We start from the raw sequence: 20,431 nt of genomic DNA on the forward strand, positions 1-20,431 counted from the left end.
TCTAAATGGGATTAAACCATGGGGTGTCTGACCAGTTTAGCCTATTTCAACAATGATGGGCTTCAAAGTCTGAATTCCATATGATGCAATTTGTGAACAAATGGAACAGGATTAAAAGGAGGGACGAAAATATCTAGTGACAGAATGAAATGAGAGTCTGTGGGGGATAGCATTGTCGAGCATGTTAACCATTTAGTCAAGGTAGCTTTGAAAGCACAGAGCAGCTTTATTAAAGTGTTAATGGAATGTAGATAGGTATGCTTACACCTGCTACTTCAACTAACTTCTGAAGAAAAACTTTAATGTCCAACACTGTGCCAATGAAAAGGCGTAAGGATAAATGCTGGCACTATGTGCTCATTTAATTTTCAACTCTATTATACATTACCCATGGGCCATTTTTCATTGTGTGCCTTTGATGTAATAATTTAATTAAACTAATCAACATACTGTAGCAGTGTGTGCCTTTGAGATAAATAGAACTTATGTGACATCAGATCTGTACCAAATCACAATATGTAGCTTTCAATTTGAACGCAGAGCTCGCGTTCCATTTATTGACTGAAACATTTCTCCTCCAGGAACTCATGTCAGCTACTAGAGTTATTATGTGGGAGGAACAAGTTAGTTATTACCCTCCACAATGTGAACGCTGTGATATTCTCACTGATGGATTATGATTTTATATTGGCAAGGATTTCTGACTCCTCAATAGGGCCCTGCAAGTGGTGGAGGGGAATGTTATTTTGAATTATATCGAATAACGCACACACTGATCTTAAGAACAAAGACATAATAGAGCAATAATAGATTTGTAAAACATCAATAGGAGTGGTTATCCCAAGAGCGAGGCATCGTCTTATGAGCAGATGAATTAGTCTCTTCTGTCCAAACAAACTGCTTTTTTCAAGGACTAATCACATTCACAAATAAATGCTGATGCCACTTTGGGACAATTAAGAAGCTTTTTTGATGAAACTCTTTGATAAAATGTGCATTTGCACTGATGAGAACGCCATCATGGTGCTATCTCAGCATCCTGTCCATTCTACTCACTTCCTGTGCTCAATTATATCCAATTATATTTTTATTTAACATTAAGACCATAATGGACAACATGTTTATGCTCAACTTGCTCAGTGAAACCTATCCAATGGCTAACTACTATCTTTCTCCTAAGCAGCACTTTCTGTTGAACGTTTGTGTTGTCTGGGTTCACTTTGTAGAAAAGTTTTGAGGGTGGACAAAGGCTAGGGCTAATACAGTGAAGGTGGACCCCACAGAGCTGAGTGCAGTGGGGCAAACATAACTAGTCTAGGGGGAAAGTCAAAGATTTCTACAGGTCTCTGAGCTCCATGTGGAATACAGTTGGCTGTTATCTGTTATGATTAGTCAGTGATCCGAGAGAAGGCAGCGTCTGCGTCAGCCTCAGTGGGAGAGGCTCTGAACACACACATCATCTTCTTCCTTAGAAACAGTCTGTGTGTTTGAGAATGTGCTTGTGCATGTACGTGTATGCATGTGCATTTGTATTACCAGCCTTCCCATCATCACTAAAGAGGCCATTGTGCTCTTCCTTCTTGTATTTTACACATGCTCTACTGGACACTGGGCCATGGGAGATGGTGGCCAAAAGAGGAGTGGTGGTGGCTGGACAGGTCTACAAGGAATGTGTGCATGTGTGCGTGTGTGTGTGTGTGTGTGTGTGTGTGTGTGTGTGTGTGTGTGTGTGTGCGTGTGTGTGTATTTCTGTTTTCGAAAGTGTCTCCATTCCCGCATTATTGTGCCTTTACTGAGACAGCAGGAAAAGGTGAGAGACATTGAGTGCCTGAGGAATCACCGGTTACAGAGAGATCTAGTTCATCAAAACATTAGGGTGTTCAACAGGGAATGGTCAAACAATAATTCATTCAATGCAGTGCAGTGTTGTAGTACTTGAGATCGGTCGCAGTCTCAAGACCGGTCTTACGACCACTTTTTGAAGGTCTCGGTCTCGTCTCGGAATTGACCTCATTTTTACACGGTCTTGTCTCGGTTTAGAATAAAGACGACTCAGGATTTTATTTCAAGATCGGTCAAGACCACAACTGCAGGGATTTTACTTAATTGCCTGTCCACATTTTCTGATTTATGCCTATGTGTTAAAACTTGCAAATGTAACCAATAACTTGACTCATATCTAATTTGAAATTTGTTACCGTAAACCCCCCTCTCCCTGCCCCCTTTACACTCACTCCCAAGAAACTGAATGCGGGAGACAGGAGAAGAAGCTCTAGGTCTCTAACACAAATCTGGTCTTGGTCTTGACTCGGTCTCAGCCTGCCTTGACTTGGTCTCAATGCCTCAAAGTCTTTGTCTTGTCTCGGTACTGGTCTTGGTGATGACTTGGTCTCGGTTTAGGTGGTCTTGACTACAACACTGTTTCAGTGTAAAAAAATCCAACGTTTTGCCAGACATACTTGAATGCCAGAATTGTGACCCAAGCTCTCTCTTGTAAACATTCAGCAAAGGGCCAACTTTGTGGTTCAGCTTTGACCTAGTACTTGCCATACTTGTGCGTGCACACACTTTTCCCATGAATTGAGAGATTACTAACATTTCAGGTACATTTACTTTTGGCTTTCCCTCCAAATAAAGTGGTTAAGATAATCTGACTTAGCTGTTCCCTTGTTTACAACCTGCCTGAGGGTCTGACTGCTTGTGTGTTTTGCCCTGTCGGACTTTGTTGTCGGAGAGAACAAGTACCGTACAAAGTTATGGTAACCACTAAATATGATGGCCAAAAGTGTGGAAATATTAAATTTTAGTTTTAGTTTTTAGTTTTTTTTTTAGTTTTAAAGGAAAAGTTCAACATTTTGGTAAAAACGCTTATTCTTTTTCTTGCCGGGAGTTAGATGGCTGTATGCTAAATATTGAGCTATTGCCAGTAGCCGGCTAACTTAGCTCAGTACAAAGACTAGAAAGAGGGGGAAACAGCTAGCCTGGTTCTGTCCAAAAAGTAAGGAAATCTGCCTACCTCTTCCTCTAAAGTTCACTAATTAACATCTATCTTGTTTGTTTAATCCATACAAAAAAAGTGTAAAAACGACACATTGCCATTTTATTTCTTGGCCAGGACCAGTTGCCAGGCAAGAGAATTGAGTGGCCGATAAACAGTCCAGTACATAACCCTCATAAAAACAGCATTTGTGTATTAAGAAATTAAAAAAGTATATTTCCTAAAATGTGGAACTTTTCCTTTAATCACATACTCTTGAATCCATGCATGTGTAATGGGTGCATGTGTAGAGAAAAGCATAGCATTTACCTAGATCCATGCTCTTGGACTTCCGCGCCTTGATGATTTCCAGATCATTAGCATTTTCATATTGTTTGGTGCGTTTTTCTGACATACTCTGGCGGCCGAAGCCCTCCCTCAGGAACGAGCCGTCAGGGTCTGCGTCTGGACTGAGCGAGCTACAGTTCATGAGGAAGAAAGGAAGTATTAAAATATTGCATGAGACATAGCAAATTCAGGGTCATTCCAAAAGCATACCCTTGAATCGAATCCAATGATTATTCAATTAAATATATATTTTGTAATAATCTACATCTAGTTGCAGTTATATTGCTACGGGGCATCTTTATAAATCTGGGAGAATAAATATACCTATTAATATTCATACATCCCCAAACCTCAGTCAAAAACAATCCTTGGCCAATGATATATTCAATACTCACACACACACACACACAGACACACACACACACACACACACACACACACACACACACACACACACACACACACAAAATCAGTTTCAATCCTTCATTTCAATGACTATTTAAATCAAGGACACCTCCACCTCTGCTGGGTGGGAGTGCTACATTTGGGTAGAAGAGGCCTGGCTAAGATGTGTGATAGCCCAGTGAGGTGAGGGTGCTCTGGGGTCATGGCCACTCAATAACCCCCCTCCTCCTATATGTCTGGAGCTGTGGCAGAGCCCCGCCCACCGTAGTGTGCTCCCTTTGAGATCCTTTATCTCTGTCTGGATCTTAATTGAAAACTGGAGGGGAGTGGTGAAAGGGGGGGACAGTGTGATTTGCATGCAGGAGAGTGCATTCCCAATTAAGGTGAGAACATCTTTCCATTTGAGGGGAGACAAAGGGGAGAAGATGCAGTGCTGATTTAAGGTACTTGTACTTTACTTGAGTCTTTTCTTTTCATGCCACTTTCTACTTCTACTCCACTACCTTTCAGAGAGAAATATGGTATGTTTTACTCCACTACATTAATCTGACAGCTTTAGTTACTAGTTACTTTACAAATTAAGATTTTTGCACACAAAACACATGTAGTTTATAAAATACAATGTTTTATATTAAATTAAACTACCCAAGTGTTCAGTTCTTTTACTTAAGTAAAGGATCTGAATACTTCTTCCATCACTATTTGAAAACACTCTCTGTTGTTGATCTGACATTATAACCATTAAGGGTGCTTGCGTTTTTACTTTTAGAAATCCTTAAAGAGGCTGAAATGTATGCATTTTGCATCAGAAATGACATGAAATGATCTGATCTCCCCTGTGATTGAGAATGAAAATCGTTTGACCTGAGTTGGAAGTTATAAAGTACTGTAGTAAGGAGGGGAGTATCTTCTAGGAGCAGATGCTCCATCAAGAACCCTTCACTATTTGTAATATCACTGAACAACAACTGCAGACCTGCTGGCACTTGTTTGCATGTAAACAATTCTTATTTGGGTTGTCAACCCCATTTAACAAAAGAACTGCTTCATGTGTCACCGAGGGGCCGGCGTCAACATGTCACTTTGCTGCCGACCATACCTGACAATCCCAACTAAGATCAGACCGTCTCATAGGACCAACTCCATCTGACACAGGAAGAGAGGGAGGTGGAGCAGGAAGAGAGGAATGACAGCCCAGATGTATTATTCATTTATTCATCATTGCTCGCTATTCTCCTCTCATCATTCCAAGCCCAAAAAACCCGCCTGCCCTGTCTTTTTCTGTCTCCGCAAATGTCATCTGTCGGAGTGTGACGGAGACGGCACAGGAGAGAAAGGACGTAATTTCAGTCTGAATTTAGATTTCATTCGTTCTTGCCAGTATTGTGTTTTTCAGGCAAATTGAACACCAATAGAACAAAGACAAGTGGGAGGCCATTAGGTGGGATAATGCACAGCTCTGTCACACAGGTACAGAGACTGGTCGAGTACGTGACCGTTTGTGAGAGCAATTACAGACAGAAGCAGTTGGGATGAATCAGATTCCAGCTTGTCTGAGCAAAAACGGTGCAAAATCTGTGGGCAGTAAGAGTGAAGTTCAGAGGGACAGCCCAGCGGTGGTGCAAATTCACTCAATAGGACTTCCAATCTGTTGGTTTAAGCTGCTGCTGCCCATTCTAACACTGCATCTGCTTGACTTTGGTTCATGCAGATCAATGACTAAATACCCAGGTTGGGGATTATGGTTAACCTGTAGAGAAGTAGTCAATTGTTTTGCTTTGAGCATTCCTTCAAGCTGGAGGTACCTGCTGTCTGGACTTGAACTTGGTCTCTGTCTCTCTCCATACAACACTGATTCCTACCCTTTTTAACTTGTGTCCCATTGTAGCCAAGGGAGTCCTACCTGCCAATCCTTGTCTCAGGTTGCATATGTCTTCCAAATTAGATGATACACTATTCACTTTTGTAAAATTTTAATGCAACACAATACAAGCCAGGAAATAAGTGTGCTACTTAATGTACTAAAGGCAGGCACAGCTAGTTGTTATCTTCTAGTCTACTTAAAGCTGACACACAAAGATTCACAGTCCATTAATAGAAATACAACACTCAATTACAGATCTCGTATTCACTTTCTACTGGCTATGTATTTTCCCATAGGGATGCTCGTTGTAATAAGATACTGCTTTGAAAGTCTCTTTGCTCAGATCGAGATGCTTCTTGAGCTCAAACAGTCTACTGGTGTGTATGGAATGTAATGGAAAAGCCAATTGAAAGGACCTTAACTGGTCAAGGCTATGAAGGTGGCTATGAAGGTGTGACCCATACTGGACTCGGATGGTTTTGGACCATTGATTTGCTCACTTTGGATTCCAAAGTGAGCAAATCAATGGTCCGATTCCATTTTTTGCTTCCCGATAGCGATTCTGATACCTGAACTTGCGTATCGTCCGATACTGAGTACCGGTCCGATACCAGTGTGTCATATATTTTATTATGTTTTAACATCTGTATACTAGTATCCCTGTATGGATGTGTTATGATTTCTTTCTTTGTTGTACGGCCTGGCTCAGGTTAAACTTTTTGTGAAACATGAACAAAAAAACAATGAACGCCGTAGAACTTTCTTTTATTGTCCAGTTTGACAGTGAGTCATAACGGAAAAAGAACATAAATAAACTGCTTTAAAATAGATTTTCTTGGGGGCTAAATTAAGTGGTATCAGATTGGTGCATAAACTTTCCGATACCGATACCAGCATTTTAGGCAGTATCAGAGGCTTTTCCAATACTGGTATCGGAACATCTGTATTTTGGATACATACTCAATGAAATTGTACTGGATAGCTGGAAATAAGAAATAGCTTGACCAGACAGATTGAATAATATTCAGAGTGGCACAATTTCTTCCTCAAACCATCCGTCCCATCCATGCCTCTGGCCTATCTTTAAAAATGGGCCAATCCATTTGGATAATACATTCCCTCATCTCTCCTTCTTAAAGCAGTGTTTAAAAGCAATTTCCACCATTCCGAGCACAGATGCCCCCCCCCCCCCCCCCGTTCAAAGTCCTTCCATCATCTAAAATTAACTAGGGCTGAGGATTGCTCACAGGCAAATCCACAGCTTTAACTTGCATTTCACATCAACTTGTTCCTGTCTCCGTCTCCCTCGCAGGAAGTTAAATGTGTCAAACTACACGGCCTTGTTGCTAAGTGGTATGTGCTAAAAGCCGTCTGTGCTCACAATTTACCCTCGTGACTTATGTCTCTCTTCTTTTTTTTTTCAGCTCCAAACCTTTCTTACCCTCATTTAAAAATGACCCCAAAGAGGTCAGTTTCCAGTGTCCTACTTCTTAGAAAGGTGCAGCTTGGATTGATCAACTAGCGGGGGGTTGTGTGCATTAGTTTCAACTGCTCAAAGAGGGGGAAAGAGGTGGAGAGCCCCGGTAAGGTGCTTCTGAAACAGTCCTTCTGGGTTTTGAAGGAGGCCGATTCAGCTGACCGCATGGATGTATAGCTGGGCCAGGGAGCTTGGAGCTGCCTTCAATCATTGCATACAGCCCTGCATGAGAAGTCAGTGCAGAGGCCTGTCCTGCTGGCATGTGCACCAGCAGACACTAGATAGTTAGATAATAATGTATACGTTGCAGAGCAAAAAAAGGGGAACAGAGAGGTCTTCTCTTCCATCTTGTAAAATTGTATTTCACTTGCTTCATTGCACTTATAAACACATCTGACTTTAACCTGGGTATAAAAAAAAAATGAAGAAAAAAAAAAGGTCCCATCAGTGCCACACAGAGGAGCAGCTGCACCTGTGATTTGCTGTAATCTCCGTTTAATTGTGATGAAGTTGCTGATAGAGACAGGGAGAGGGAGAGAACAAGATCACTTAAGACCTCTTTGTCCGTCGGCTGACTCCTGCGTAGATGTCCTCAATTATTCCATGCCTGGTGTACGGATGCTTTAATTGAGTTTTGCTACACTAACTTCCCCAGTCTGCTGAATGGGAGAGCGACTGACAAGGACCAGCACATACACTCACCGGCCACTTCATTAGATACACCCTTTCAGCTGCTCGTTAACGCAAATATCTAATCAGGCAATCACTTGGCAGCAACTGGTCAGGACAATCTGCTGAAGTTGAAACATCAGAATGGGGAAGAAAGGTGATTTAAGTGACTTTGACCATGGCTTGGTTGTTGGTACCAGATGGGCTCGTTTGAGTAATTCCGAAACTGCCGATCAACTGGGATTTCCACGCACAACCATCACTAGGGTTTACAGAGAATGGTCCGAAAAAAAGGAAAAATCCAGTTAGCTGCTGTTCTCTGGGCAAAAATGCTTTGTTGAGGGCAGATGAGACGGCAAGGTTTGAGTTAGTGCTGGGCAATATGGACCAAAAATCATATCTCATGATTTTTCAGATCTCAGTATTTTCTACAAAGTGGGCTAAATGTTCTGTTGTAAGTCACAAACATTATTATTTTTAGACATACTGTGATCAAAAGAAAATGCATTCCCTGTTCAAAAATATACAGCTGCAACACATGTAAATGAAAATGTATCTTAAATAAATAGCCTTTGTAAAATAAAAACAGGCCTATCTCTTTTAGAATGCTCCTTTAACTGTTTTTAACAACAATAACAGACTCACAGATCATGAAGCTGATTCTTTCTGTACAATTCTGTTTTATCAGTGAAGTGTATGAACTACACAGCAGACTGGATTCTCTACTAACAGAGTGGCGGCTGACTCATAAGAACGGGACTAGCGCTGGTCAAGTGAGCATCGGCAGGTCATCAGCATTACACACAACTTACTTCTTGTGTACAGATAACATGTCTGTCTTGTCACTGCATTGCATTTTAATGAACTATGATAATCTGGTCATGGATCACATCTCTCGCCCACGTCCAGATGCAGTCTCACGCGTTCTTACTTAAAGAACTGAAGTTAAAGTTACATCCAGTAACTACTGTTCTTCTTTTGTTTGTTTTTTTCGCCAGGCCCTTTTTTAAAGCGTTACCAGCCTAACAAAATATACAGCTGTGTAGGGCTGGGCGATATGGAGAAAATCAAGTATCATGATATTCTTAACCAAATACCTTGATGTCGATATTGTGAGGATATTGTAGGGTTGACAATTGGTGCTTGAATGCTGAGATTTTAAATAAATAATCGTCAGTAATGTGGATATAATGACTAAGTGGGTAAAGGCAAATAATAGAACAGCTAGAACAGTCTGGTAAGTTCAGAAAATTACATCACCACTACGGTATTGCAGCCTTAAAAATCCAGGAAAAGACAACACTTGCCATATTACCATATGACGCTATCCCAAAATCTAAGATGATATCTAGTCTCATATCACGATATTGATATATCAATATATTGCAAATTAAAACTGTAGGCAAATGTAGGGTATACCGCCCAGTCCTAGTCAGAGTTGATAGATAAAACGGAGGCTACAATTGGCACAGGCTCTCCAAAATTGAACAACAGAAGATTTAAAAAACGTTGCTTTTTCTGAGTGAGTGTATTTTGGTTTGTGTGGCAACAGTGTGTGTGTGCGCAGGTTACTTTGGCATTACTCATGCTGGCACAATGAGGCAGTGTAGGGCGCGCACACACACACACACACACACACACACACACAGTACACAAGACAGGAAACCATAGACAAACACACTTAAGGTGAGCACAGAAATGAAAGCTTGTATGACCACAGAGACAGGGTACATATTCATTAATGGTAGAGGAGACCATTAGCATATAAGGAAAAACAATGCCTGCAATGTGTGTGTGTGTGTGTGTGTGTGTGTGTGTGTGTGTGTGTGTGTAATACGTGGTGTTAAAGTCACTACCAATCTAAATGGACATGTGAGATTAGTCAAAAAGTGTGTGTGCACGCACTACAGGGCTGTTTGCATTTATATGTAGTTATGCTAATAGCTTGATGGGAAAAACACATGTGCTTAATAGAGCACTTGTGATTCTTAGTTACATTACTGAGGCTAGAGACTATTAGCGAGTCAACTGAAGTAGGCAGTCTGCCTTTAATGTTAGTTGGGAAGTTTGTTTGTTCGTGTCTATGCGGACCTTTTCCACTTTATATGTTAATTTGTGAAATTGTTTACCAGCCAATGTGTATCTAAACACTCGTGAGATCGAGGGCGTCTGTGCAGCAGCAGTGCGTGTGGATAAGTGTGTATGTTTGTCTGGAGTCCTTTTCCGTCTCTGCTGGTTGACAGACTGTGTCAGAGGCTGCCTGGGAAATGATGTTTCCACCTGTGACACAGTCTAGTTCTCTCTCTTTCTCTCTCTCTGTCTCTCTCACTGTCCATTTCTCTTCCCTCTCACCTTAATGAGAATTGACACCTATCCTCCACTCTGTCATCTACATCCAGATCGCGGTCCAAGCCATCGTGATGGTAGTAGTCTACCTATTGTATATTAAGGTTGTGACAGTGCCCCTAGTGGTCCATGTGGAGGAGTGATTTCTCTGTTTTAAGGTTACTTCTCTTCTACTTGCTCAACCGTTGCCCTCTGTGATCACACCAGAAGACATTCCAGAAGCTAGAAATAATTTAGAATCTGAATAGGTTTTTCAGCACAGGCACCATGCAAGCATTCCTATTTCTTTCAAACCAACATGTAATTTTTCACGGGTTAGGATATGCCAATATTTTCTCAATATTTGGGAGGGAAAGAGTCTCTGAGGAAGGAGTGTGATACGTTTGGAATAGTACACATCCTTGCTAGGTTATTTTGTGATGATCTACAAATGGTTAGTATTCAGTATTACCCCCAAAATTGAATCATTATGGGTAAACTTAAAACTTGCAGACAGAATCCGAAGGGCTTCCAAGAGATTAAAGTCATACAATCAAATCAGTCGTATGTACAGTGAAGAAAATAAGTATTTGAACACCCTGCTATTTTGCAAGTTCTCCCACTTAGAAATCATGGAGGGGTCTGAAATTGTCATCGTAGGTGCATGTCCACTGTGAGAGACATAATCTAAAAAAAAAAATCCAGAAATCACAATGTATGATTTTTTAACTATTTATTTGTATGATACAGCTGCAAATAAGTATTTGAACACCTGAGAAAATCAATGTTAATATTTGGAACAGTAGCCTTGTTTGCAATTACAGAGGTCAAACGTTTCCTGTAGTTTTTCACCAGGTTTGCACACACTGCAGGAGGGATTTTGGCCCACTCCTCCACACAGATCTTCTCTAGATCAGTCAGGTTTCTGGGCTGTCGCTGAGAAACACGGAGTTTGAGCTCCCTCCAAAGATTCTCTATTGGGTTTAGGTCTGGAGACTGGCTAGGCCACGCCAGAACCTTGATATGCTTCTTACAGAGCCACTCCTTGGTTATCCTGGCTGTGTGCTTCGGGTCATTGTCATGTTGGAAGACCCAGCCTCGACCCATCTTCAATGCTCTAACTGAGGGAAGGAGGTTGTTCCCCAAAATCTCGCAATACATGGCCCCGGTCATCCTCTCCTTAATACAGTGCAGTCGCCCTGTCCCATGTGCAGAAAAACACCCCCAAAGCATGATGCTACCACCCCCATGCTTCACAGTAGGGATGGTGTTCTTGGGATGGTACTCATCATTCTTCTTCCTCCAAACACGGTTAGTGGAATTATGACCAAAAAGTTCTATTTTGGTCTTATCTGACCACATGACTTTCTCCCATGACTCCTCTGGATCATCCAAATGGTCATTGGCAAACTTAAGACGGGCCTTGACATGTGCTGGTTTAAGCAGGGGAACCTTCCGTGCCATGCATGATTTCAAACCATGACGTCTTAGAGTATTACCAACAGTAACCTTGGAAACGGTGGTCCCAGCTCTTTTCAGGTCATTGACCAGCTCCTACCGTGTAGTTCTGGGCTGATTTCTCACCTTTCTTAGGATCATTGAGACCCCACGAGGTGAGATCTTGCATGGAGCCCCAGTCCGAGGGAGATTGACAGTCATGTTTAGCTTCTTCCATTTTCTAATGATTGCTCCAACAGTGGACCTTTTTTCACCAAGCTGCTTGGCAATTTCCCCGTAGCCCTTTCCAGCCTTGTGGAGGTGTACAATTTTGTCTCTAGTGTCTTTGGACAGCTCTTTGGTCTTAGCCATGTTAGTAGTTGGATTCTTACTGATTGTATGGGGTGGACAGGTGTCTTTATGCAGCTAAAGACACCTGAAAAAGGTTCATCTAATTTAGGATAATAAATGGAGTGGAGGTGGACATTTTAAAGGCAGACTAACAGGTCTTTGAGGGTCAGAATTCTAGCTGATAGACAGGTGTTCAAATACTTATTTGCAGCTGTATCATACAAATAAATAGTTAAAAAATCATACATTGTGATTTCTGGATTTTTTTTTTTAGATTATGTCTCTCACAGTGGACATGCACCTACGATGACAATTTCAGACCCCTCCATGATTTCTAAGTGGGAGAACTTGCAAAATAGCAGGGTGTTCAAATACTTATTTTCCTCACTGTATGTCAGTGTGTATAGCTGCATGTTATCCTAAAATCCAGAATTTACACTAGTTTGTACGCTGCCTGATGGATTTTGCCTATATATCCAGTTTTGCTACTTGGTTGAAATGGAATGTGTCCTCTCGTGCGCACAGAACAACAACTGACCCAGTATCAACTGAGATAAAAACCAGCATTCTGTGCAGAGACAGCTGCTGATTCTGAGGACAGAGAGATGAGACAGACAGAATAGACATCTATCTGAGACATGACGCATCAATAATTACATGTTGACTAAAACACCAAAGTAAGTGGTCATCTTTTTTTCAGTTTTGACCGAGTCAAGAGCAGCTTAGATTGCTGCAGGTTTAAATATCCTCAATTATATGGATCATAAAGTTAGCCTCCTCTAATATGATTTCCACACAAGTTTCAGTTTTAACTATAGAAAATGTACTACATCTGTAAGTTGTTAGTTCTATACTTTAATACGCACATGCACATAACCAGGCAGCCCCCCCTACTGGAAATACGTTCCCAAGCGCATGCCTGGCTCCTCCGGAGACTTTCTTACATTCTAAGAACAATAAAGCTCTCAAATCCTAATCATAGTACAATAACATTTACAAAACCACAGCTTAAGCTTTCTGCACTGTACAGTAATTATATGGGGAAAACTGTAAACTTCTGTTCACACAGTACTGTGTAATTACATGAGCTTAACTGTCTTGTAATAAGTTATAAAAAACTGTAATTAACTTTTAGGACATAGGGTTAATAAAGTGCAATAAAAAGCTACTAATGTGGCCTAATGTTGCATTTTAATTGATATAGTAAATTGTTAGTAATGGTTTCACAGAAGTGGTAGGTTTATTATGCTTTTCTTTACTTGCACAGTTAATTATTGTGCATGTACAAGCAGCTACAGTAAATCAAAAGAAACACAACACACCGTGGGTCACTGAATAAAATAGCACGAGGATGCAGAGAGGTTCAGTTGTTGGGAGGAGACACATTCTCAGTCTCTCAAAGAGCATCATCTCCAAAGTCAAGTTGCTTTGCGTCAGTACTTTATATGTAAGGGTTTACACTTGTGGTGCTTCTGCAAACTTCTCAAACAAGGGACTTTGTATTTTGTCTTGGTTATATGTTGCATTTCAAGGAAACCTTGCAACTTTTAAAAGCTATTATTTTGCTCAAAGCTGAGTTGACTAACTCCTCATCACTGAACATCTTTAAATGATATGATCTCTGATTTTTAAACTATCATTTCTTGATTGATTTTCAACTGATTGTAGAACACCAACAAATGTAATGCACACTAACAGTGCCAAAAGGGAAAGACATGGACTGAGACCCCAGTTAGAGGGAGGGAACGGACACACCCTGCAACTGCACTTTATAAACTTGTGGGATGAAAACCAGGTGGAAACTAGAACCATTCCTTCTGCATCTGAGACAGATCTGCTTGTATTATGAGCTGCCATGATTATACACTAAATTGTGTTTCTGACACTGGTCTACATTCCATTCCTGGGAGAAATAAAAACCTTCATCTTCTTATTTATCCAGACTATTCTGCGAAGCCACTACATAAACCAGTGTGTGTGTTATCTATTGTACTGTAAATCATTTAGACGTGGTCCTTCCTGTTTGGCTTTAGATTCAAACTAATGAAAGAGGAGGCAGACACTGCAAAGGGAATTAATGTGACGGGTCAGGACCCAATGCTCAAATGAACTTAGTGCAGATATGCAAAGTAATAACTTACAACCTTTATTTATTCAGTGAAACCTGACTGAAGACATGCTGGTTTCCATCCCCTCCCTGATTCACAATCACAATCACACGCCCTCTAACCCTACACACATCCTGGACTTAACCCCTGTGTTGACTTCACGTCGACCATGCAACTTTTTGTTTTCCTGAGTCAAAATTTTTAATTAAAACTTTTTTTTCAGTGGTTTTGGTCCTCTTTTTTGACGTTTATATCACTTTCCTCGACATTTTTGTCACTTTTTCCGAAGTCTTTGTCGATTTTTTTCTGCGCTTTTTTTAACGTTCTTTTATCATTTTTTTTTCAAATGCTATAAAATTGAATAAAACACCCAAATTCAATGAAAGCAGTGAACTGATCATTTATTTTACTTGTAAAGATTGTCGTATGGAACCATCCACTTTATTTTTTTGGACAATTTGGTTGAAAGAAACCCAAATTTGTGATAGAGAAACTTTTTGAAAATTAGTCAAATTTGACCCAAGGACAACAGGAGGTTAGCCAATGCAAGCAAACTCTTCTACATCTGGCAGACAAGTAGCCAAATCATTGCAATACATATAAATGCATAGGTTTTACTGTACCACCTGGTCTGATTTCAACTGGCAACCAACTTCTATTCACAAGCCACTTTCACTATATATAATATATAATACTACCACCATCTAGCAAATAAAAAGATAAGTAAAAGTATTAATAGCAATACTAATAAAACAGTCTGTAATACAGCAGCAACAAATAAAAGCTTGGATATATGTACATTAGCATTTTAACAAAGATCTAAAAGCATGAGGCTGTAATATTTACAGTCCGTTTTATGATCATTTGATGCCCGTAAAGCTCATGTGGTATAACAACGGTTCATAACAACAGGACAGCTCTGAGCACCTGCAAGAGAAGGCAAAACAGGCGTCTGTCTTCACTCAGTAAAACGTGCAATAACAAGAACCGTGTAATCGCACATACAGAGAACGCACACACCCATTAGATATTGGCTAGGGATGTCAAGAAAAAAAGAAAGTAGGTCAATTTATGTGTCTTGTGTGAGATGGGATTTCTGCCTCCAAAACAACCATTTATCTTGGGGGCCTACACGTTAAAACACTAACACGTGGGCTAGAAACCTGCTGAGGGGAAGACTGAAACAGAAGGAATTTTTATAGAGGGGCAGATAAGAATGTACTTTTACAAAATTCTACAAGAGAGATAGCAGATTATCAAAGAATGGGGTCTTTAATTGATTGTTTACATTAGTCTTTTTTTTTTTAGCTTATAATAACCACTAGCAGATGCTAAAATGGCCTTTGGATTACCCCTACATTAAGAGAATAAAGTTAGCCAGGATTAAATTAATTTTACAAGCCAACTGTCAAATCACATACAGTGCTGGTACTGAAAAAAAAAGAGAAAAGAGAGTTTGTTAAATTCCACCGGGTGAAAAAAGGACAAGAAGAGAACCTGAATTACAATCATGTTACAAGCCAACCAGCCACTTTTGTGCTTTGTGTATGCACTGTGGGCGTATAGCTGTTGGCTTGGCAAGGCACCTCCCATGAGAAAGGAAGGCTGCATAATACTGGAGGCCAGAGGTGAGACTTTCATAGCTCTGCACAATACATATTCAATACGTACCGCGCCCTGGATTTACTGTTGCAAGAGCTTAATTAAAAAGTAACAGTTCCAATACATTGGAGCCTGGCTGACCCACATCCCCTGCTGGCTCAGTAAGCCTGTTAACGCTGTGTGTGTGTGTGTGTGTGTGTGTGTGTGTGTGTGTGTGTGTGTGTGTGTGTGTGTGTGTGTGTGTGTGTGTGTGTGTGTATTGGGATTTTGAGGGCACTTGAAAAAGGAAAATGAGAAACAGTAAAAGTCAGTCAGATAGAGGATACACAATTGGTGTGTTTAAGCAGCTGTTAGCATTTGAGTGAAAGAGAATGTGTGTTTGTGCATGCATGTGTGTGTGTGTGTGTGTGTGTGTGTGTGTGTGTGTGTGTGTATGTGTGTGTGACTTTGAGGACATGAATAATTCACTATAACCCTAGGCAGTGGTATACAGCACACTTCCGCATTGTGTGTGCACACGTCATGCACGTGTAAGTGTGTATGGTTGTGTGTATGTCTGGAATGTGTATGTGCTTGTGTAAATGGAGTGTGAGGAAGTTTGAGTGCTGTTCAGCCATATGCTGTGGACCGAATCCACTATGACAAACCTCTGACATCACATGAACAACAGGCATGCTGAGCAAATCTACCCATTCATAATAAATGAGAGAAAGAGAAAGTGCAAGAAATAGAGAGAGCGCAATAGAGTGAGAGAAAGCGATAGAGAGAGAGAGAGAGTGAGAGAGAGAGCGTGCATGCGAGAGAGAGAGAGAGAGAGAGAGAGAGAGAGAGAGAGAGAGAGAAGAGAGTCTCCAGGGAAAAAGAAATAAAAATACTAAAGGAATTAAGAAATAAACTGAGCATCTCTATTTGTGGCAGCCAGCATTTCATATGTTAAAAAAAGGTAATGTGGTTCTGCCACAACCAGCCAATCTGAAACAAGAAGAACAACCTTTTGAAATAAAAAATGACGCACTATAAATAGCAAAAAAGGAAGAGTTAGTAACAACCTGCGTTTAATGTAAAAGTAGTCCCTGACTTTGTCATTCAGAAGAAAATGAGGACATGATTGGATGTCTTGTCTTTACATTTTCATGCATACTCTACCTGTGCACTGCAATCATACAGGAAATGCCATGAGTAATTTTAGAGTAAGTGATTATACCTTTAAGAATGAACAGCTATAACTATCTATTCTAAAAGGCAGCCTTTAAGTGACATCAATAAAAAAAAAGAAAGACAAGCACAGAGCTGTGCTGCAGTGCTGAAATCTCATTCTTGTTTTTTTCTTGGTCTGTAAGGATTTCTTTGCTTAACCGGTCGTGTCCTTAAGAGACTTAGTTCTCTGACAAGTTTGATGAGCCCCGACTTAATATTTTATTATGAGGGTGCTCCAGTCGGGCTGCAGTCTGTAGACAGAGTGGGACGCTGAAATCCCACGGGGGGTTGGGGCTGGAGAGGTGGAGGTACTGTAACTGAGTTTTTTCCTCACAGTCTGACTGCTGCTGGGTCATCCATTATTTAAAACACACACACACACACTCACACACAGCCACACATGTGCTTTGCTATGTACTGTATACTACACACACAGTCACACAACTGCATATTTACCCAAATGTTACCAACGTTACCTATTTTCACATTACTGTCCCGTAACAAACTGATATGATGTGATATGAAAATGTTGTATTCTGGTTTGCTAAGGCAAATCATCTGATTTACACTACTAAGGAAAGCCATCACACTATGTAATTAATGTAGGCAATAACTTGCAATAAGTAAAAATGCATATATATATATATATATATATATATATATATATATATATCTCAGGTATTTCTATTGCTTTTCACTCATTTCTGTAGAATCAGAAAATGCCCAGCTTTCTTCACATAGGACCTAAAGTCTAAATAATTCAGCCGACTCCACCGCAAAGTAAAACCAACCCGCTGCTCACCATTCATTCTGACCGGGCAGCTCGTGGATCCAGGGCACCGGGTATTCTCCCACGAAGCCCATGTCATCGTGGGAACTGGAGGATGATTGGTCGGAAAGGTGGGCAGGAAGCAGGGGTGGCCTATCGTCTTCGATCATCACTATGTCGTCCTGCGGCATGTTCACAGTGGGAGAAAGCTGGTAGTTACCTAAGAGAGAGGGGGAAGTAAAGAGATTAGTTTATTTTATACAATTATACAACACAATATGAAATCAATGCTCAAGTTTTTTTAAATTAGTGGTGTCTGATAAGTGTGACAAAATCAGACTGAGAAAATGTATGCACGTGCTGAAGGAAAGTATGCACACACATTCCTCCACAGACACGTTTGTGTAATCACAAACAATGTTATCTTACTTTAGTAAAAAACCAAGATAATAAAGACACAGATAACTTTGGCCAAGGTAATTGTACTATGGAATTTTCCTATCAGGACATGCCTGAAGGATACCAACATTTCTCAAAAAGGGTAAATCATTCTGCTTATAAAGGTACAGCTAAACAAAGCCACATGCATACAAAGATGCTGCAGGCTTATTACACTCATTAAAATACACAAAAATGAACAGAACAGACCCAGTCTCTTGCCAGACAAACATATATCTGAATAGTTTTATCATTGCTCCTTCACTCTTCTCCAAGGACAAATATGAGCAGAAGAAGAGCTCCCCTGATCTGTATTCTGCCCTGCCTGAGCCTCCCTGCTGAGGACTTGTTTGAATCGCTCCTTGGCTGCTCCTCAGAGTCAAAGTCAATGGGGAATGTTCTGCAGCAGTTGGCACTCAGCAACGAGGGCAGGAGAAGGGTTGTTCAACGGCATGAGAAGTGGCATTACGATGCAGAGGTGGAAGACTCACTCGCAAATTGATCAGTGCATGACTTATGTATGGACACAGACACATGAACACAAAAGTCAAGACAAGTGACGAGATCAGCCTTTAAGCACACACCTGCTTGCTATTAGACGTAGGTTTACTGAAATGCTGGACTTCCTATGGCCTTTGCTTTTGTTTCAATAATCGGAGAGCCGTTTTGCAAATGTAATAGCTTAGGAACAATTGTGTAATCACTAACAGCAGAGAACAATATTTACCCTGGCAGGATCCCAACATGAATCTAACAGGCATTTCATTTCACTGGGGCCCGACGAATGATAAATGCATAATGTGGAAGGAAATCTGAAGACTAATCAACGCGGCAATGAGGTGTATAATGTAGTTAAGTTATTTAAAGGGGGAAAAAAATTGTAATAAAAACAAGATACAAAACAAAACAGACAAACAGAAAATCAAGCCGAAATAGTGTATATTCTAGGATATTTTTCATATATGTCAGGACTTGAGGACTTATCAGTGGCATGTGATAAAAGAGATTCATTATACTGTATGTGAATACATGTTCCACGCCAAAGGGTTCAAATTCAGTGTTGCAGTGGATGCACTAAATAGTACCACCAGAATGCTATTTTACTTTGCAAGCCTGGTAAGTCATAATTAATTCTAATGAAACAAAATAATTCAGGATAGGACAAGTTGCTTTATACCATGAACAGAAAACTTCCCCAAAGCCTGCCCTGGTACAGTACTTACGCCTCTGTTAATTGATTCTTTTGATATCCTTATCCCTTTGTCTATGGACTGCTCATCTTAACCAGTTAAGATGGCTGCCAACACTGTCCAGGTGAAATGAAAGCCATTTCTCACTTGGACAGCTTGACAGAGAACCATGGGTAATTGAATTCACCCTGTACTGTAAATCAGCAGGACTGGAGTAATGACAGTGATCAACTCCAGGAAGTCGTTTAGACTACGCTAGACCTATCACTTTCATAGCAGACAGACCAAGTAGCAAGAAGTTAAATTATAGCTGGGTATCAATAATCATTTATCTTTAATGATGTCTTCTTTATATCATTAGTTGTGGCATGCACTTTTGTTGTATCAAAAAAAATGCAATAGTTCCGGTTTGTCCTCCAATTCAACCAATGTACCAGTTTGTCTCGTTATTGTGACAATTTCCCCAGCTCTTAGGAAAACTGATGATAAAGAGGCATTTACCATATCGTAGCCCATGGTTATAACTATGTGTGTAGGTTTGGGTCAGGGTGTCAGGGTTTTGGTATTTTGTTCTGTCTTATTGTGGTAGTCTTGTTTTTCTGTTTTGCTCTGTTTCCTGTTTTTATTTTGATAGTCTGGTTTTCTGTCTTGTCTGGTTTTTCTTCCTGTCTTTGTTTGTTTCCCGCCTTTTTGATTGTTCTGCCCCACCCTGATTTGTTCCACCTGTTGTATCACCTGTCCTTTGTTAGTGTTCAAGTGTATTTAGTCTCTCTGTTTTCCCTTGTCTCTTGTCGGATTCTTCTGTCACGGTGTAAAGAAGGCTTGGACCCAAATGCAGTTCAACAAGATTTATTCCAACCAAGAAAAACACTTACAATGAATCGTCCACAGGGCAGCACACAACACGACATAAACCACACCAACAGAAAGCAAGAATCCGACAAGAGACAAGGGAAAACAGCGAGACTAAATACACAGGGTAATGAACACTAACAAGGGACAGGTGATACAACAGGTGGAACAAATCAGGGTGGGGCAGAACAATCAAAAAAGGCGGGAAACAAACAAAGACAGGAAGAAAAACCAGACAAGACAGAAAACCAGACTATCAAAATAAAAACAGGAAACAGAGCAAAACAGAAAAACAAGACTACCACAATAAGACAGAACAAAATACCAAAACCCTGACAGTTCTATTTTTTTTTATATGCCTTAACCTCTATACAACAGTTTAGGTTGTTCTTGCACAACTTATCTAAATCAGCTCTCAAACA

General features: G+C 40.5%; 1 protein-coding gene across 6 annotated transcripts in view; it reads right to left on the reverse strand.

Moving 5' to 3' along the window:
* The window catches only part of LOC116064851 (partitioning defective 3 homolog), a 379,664-nt gene that overhangs the window by 121,529 nt on the left and 237,704 nt on the right, over positions 1–20,431 (reverse strand). For all 6 annotated transcript variants that reach the window (XM_035998104.1, XM_035998105.1, XM_031320165.2 and 3 more), the window contains 2 exons: positions 17,563–17,749; positions 3,308–3,456 (listed from right to left, as the gene is read on the reverse strand). In XM_035998104.1, coding sequence (XP_035853997.1) covers positions 3,308–3,456; positions 17,563–17,749 — 336 coding nt within the window. The remainder of the gene's footprint in view (positions 1–3,307; positions 3,457–17,562; positions 17,750–20,431) is intronic.

This window comes from Sander lucioperca, chromosome 23, assembly GCF_008315115.2.
Source record: "Sander lucioperca isolate FBNREF2018 chromosome 23, SLUC_FBN_1.2, whole genome shotgun sequence".
Lineage (NCBI taxonomy): Eukaryota > Metazoa > Chordata > Actinopteri > Perciformes > Percidae > Sander > Sander lucioperca.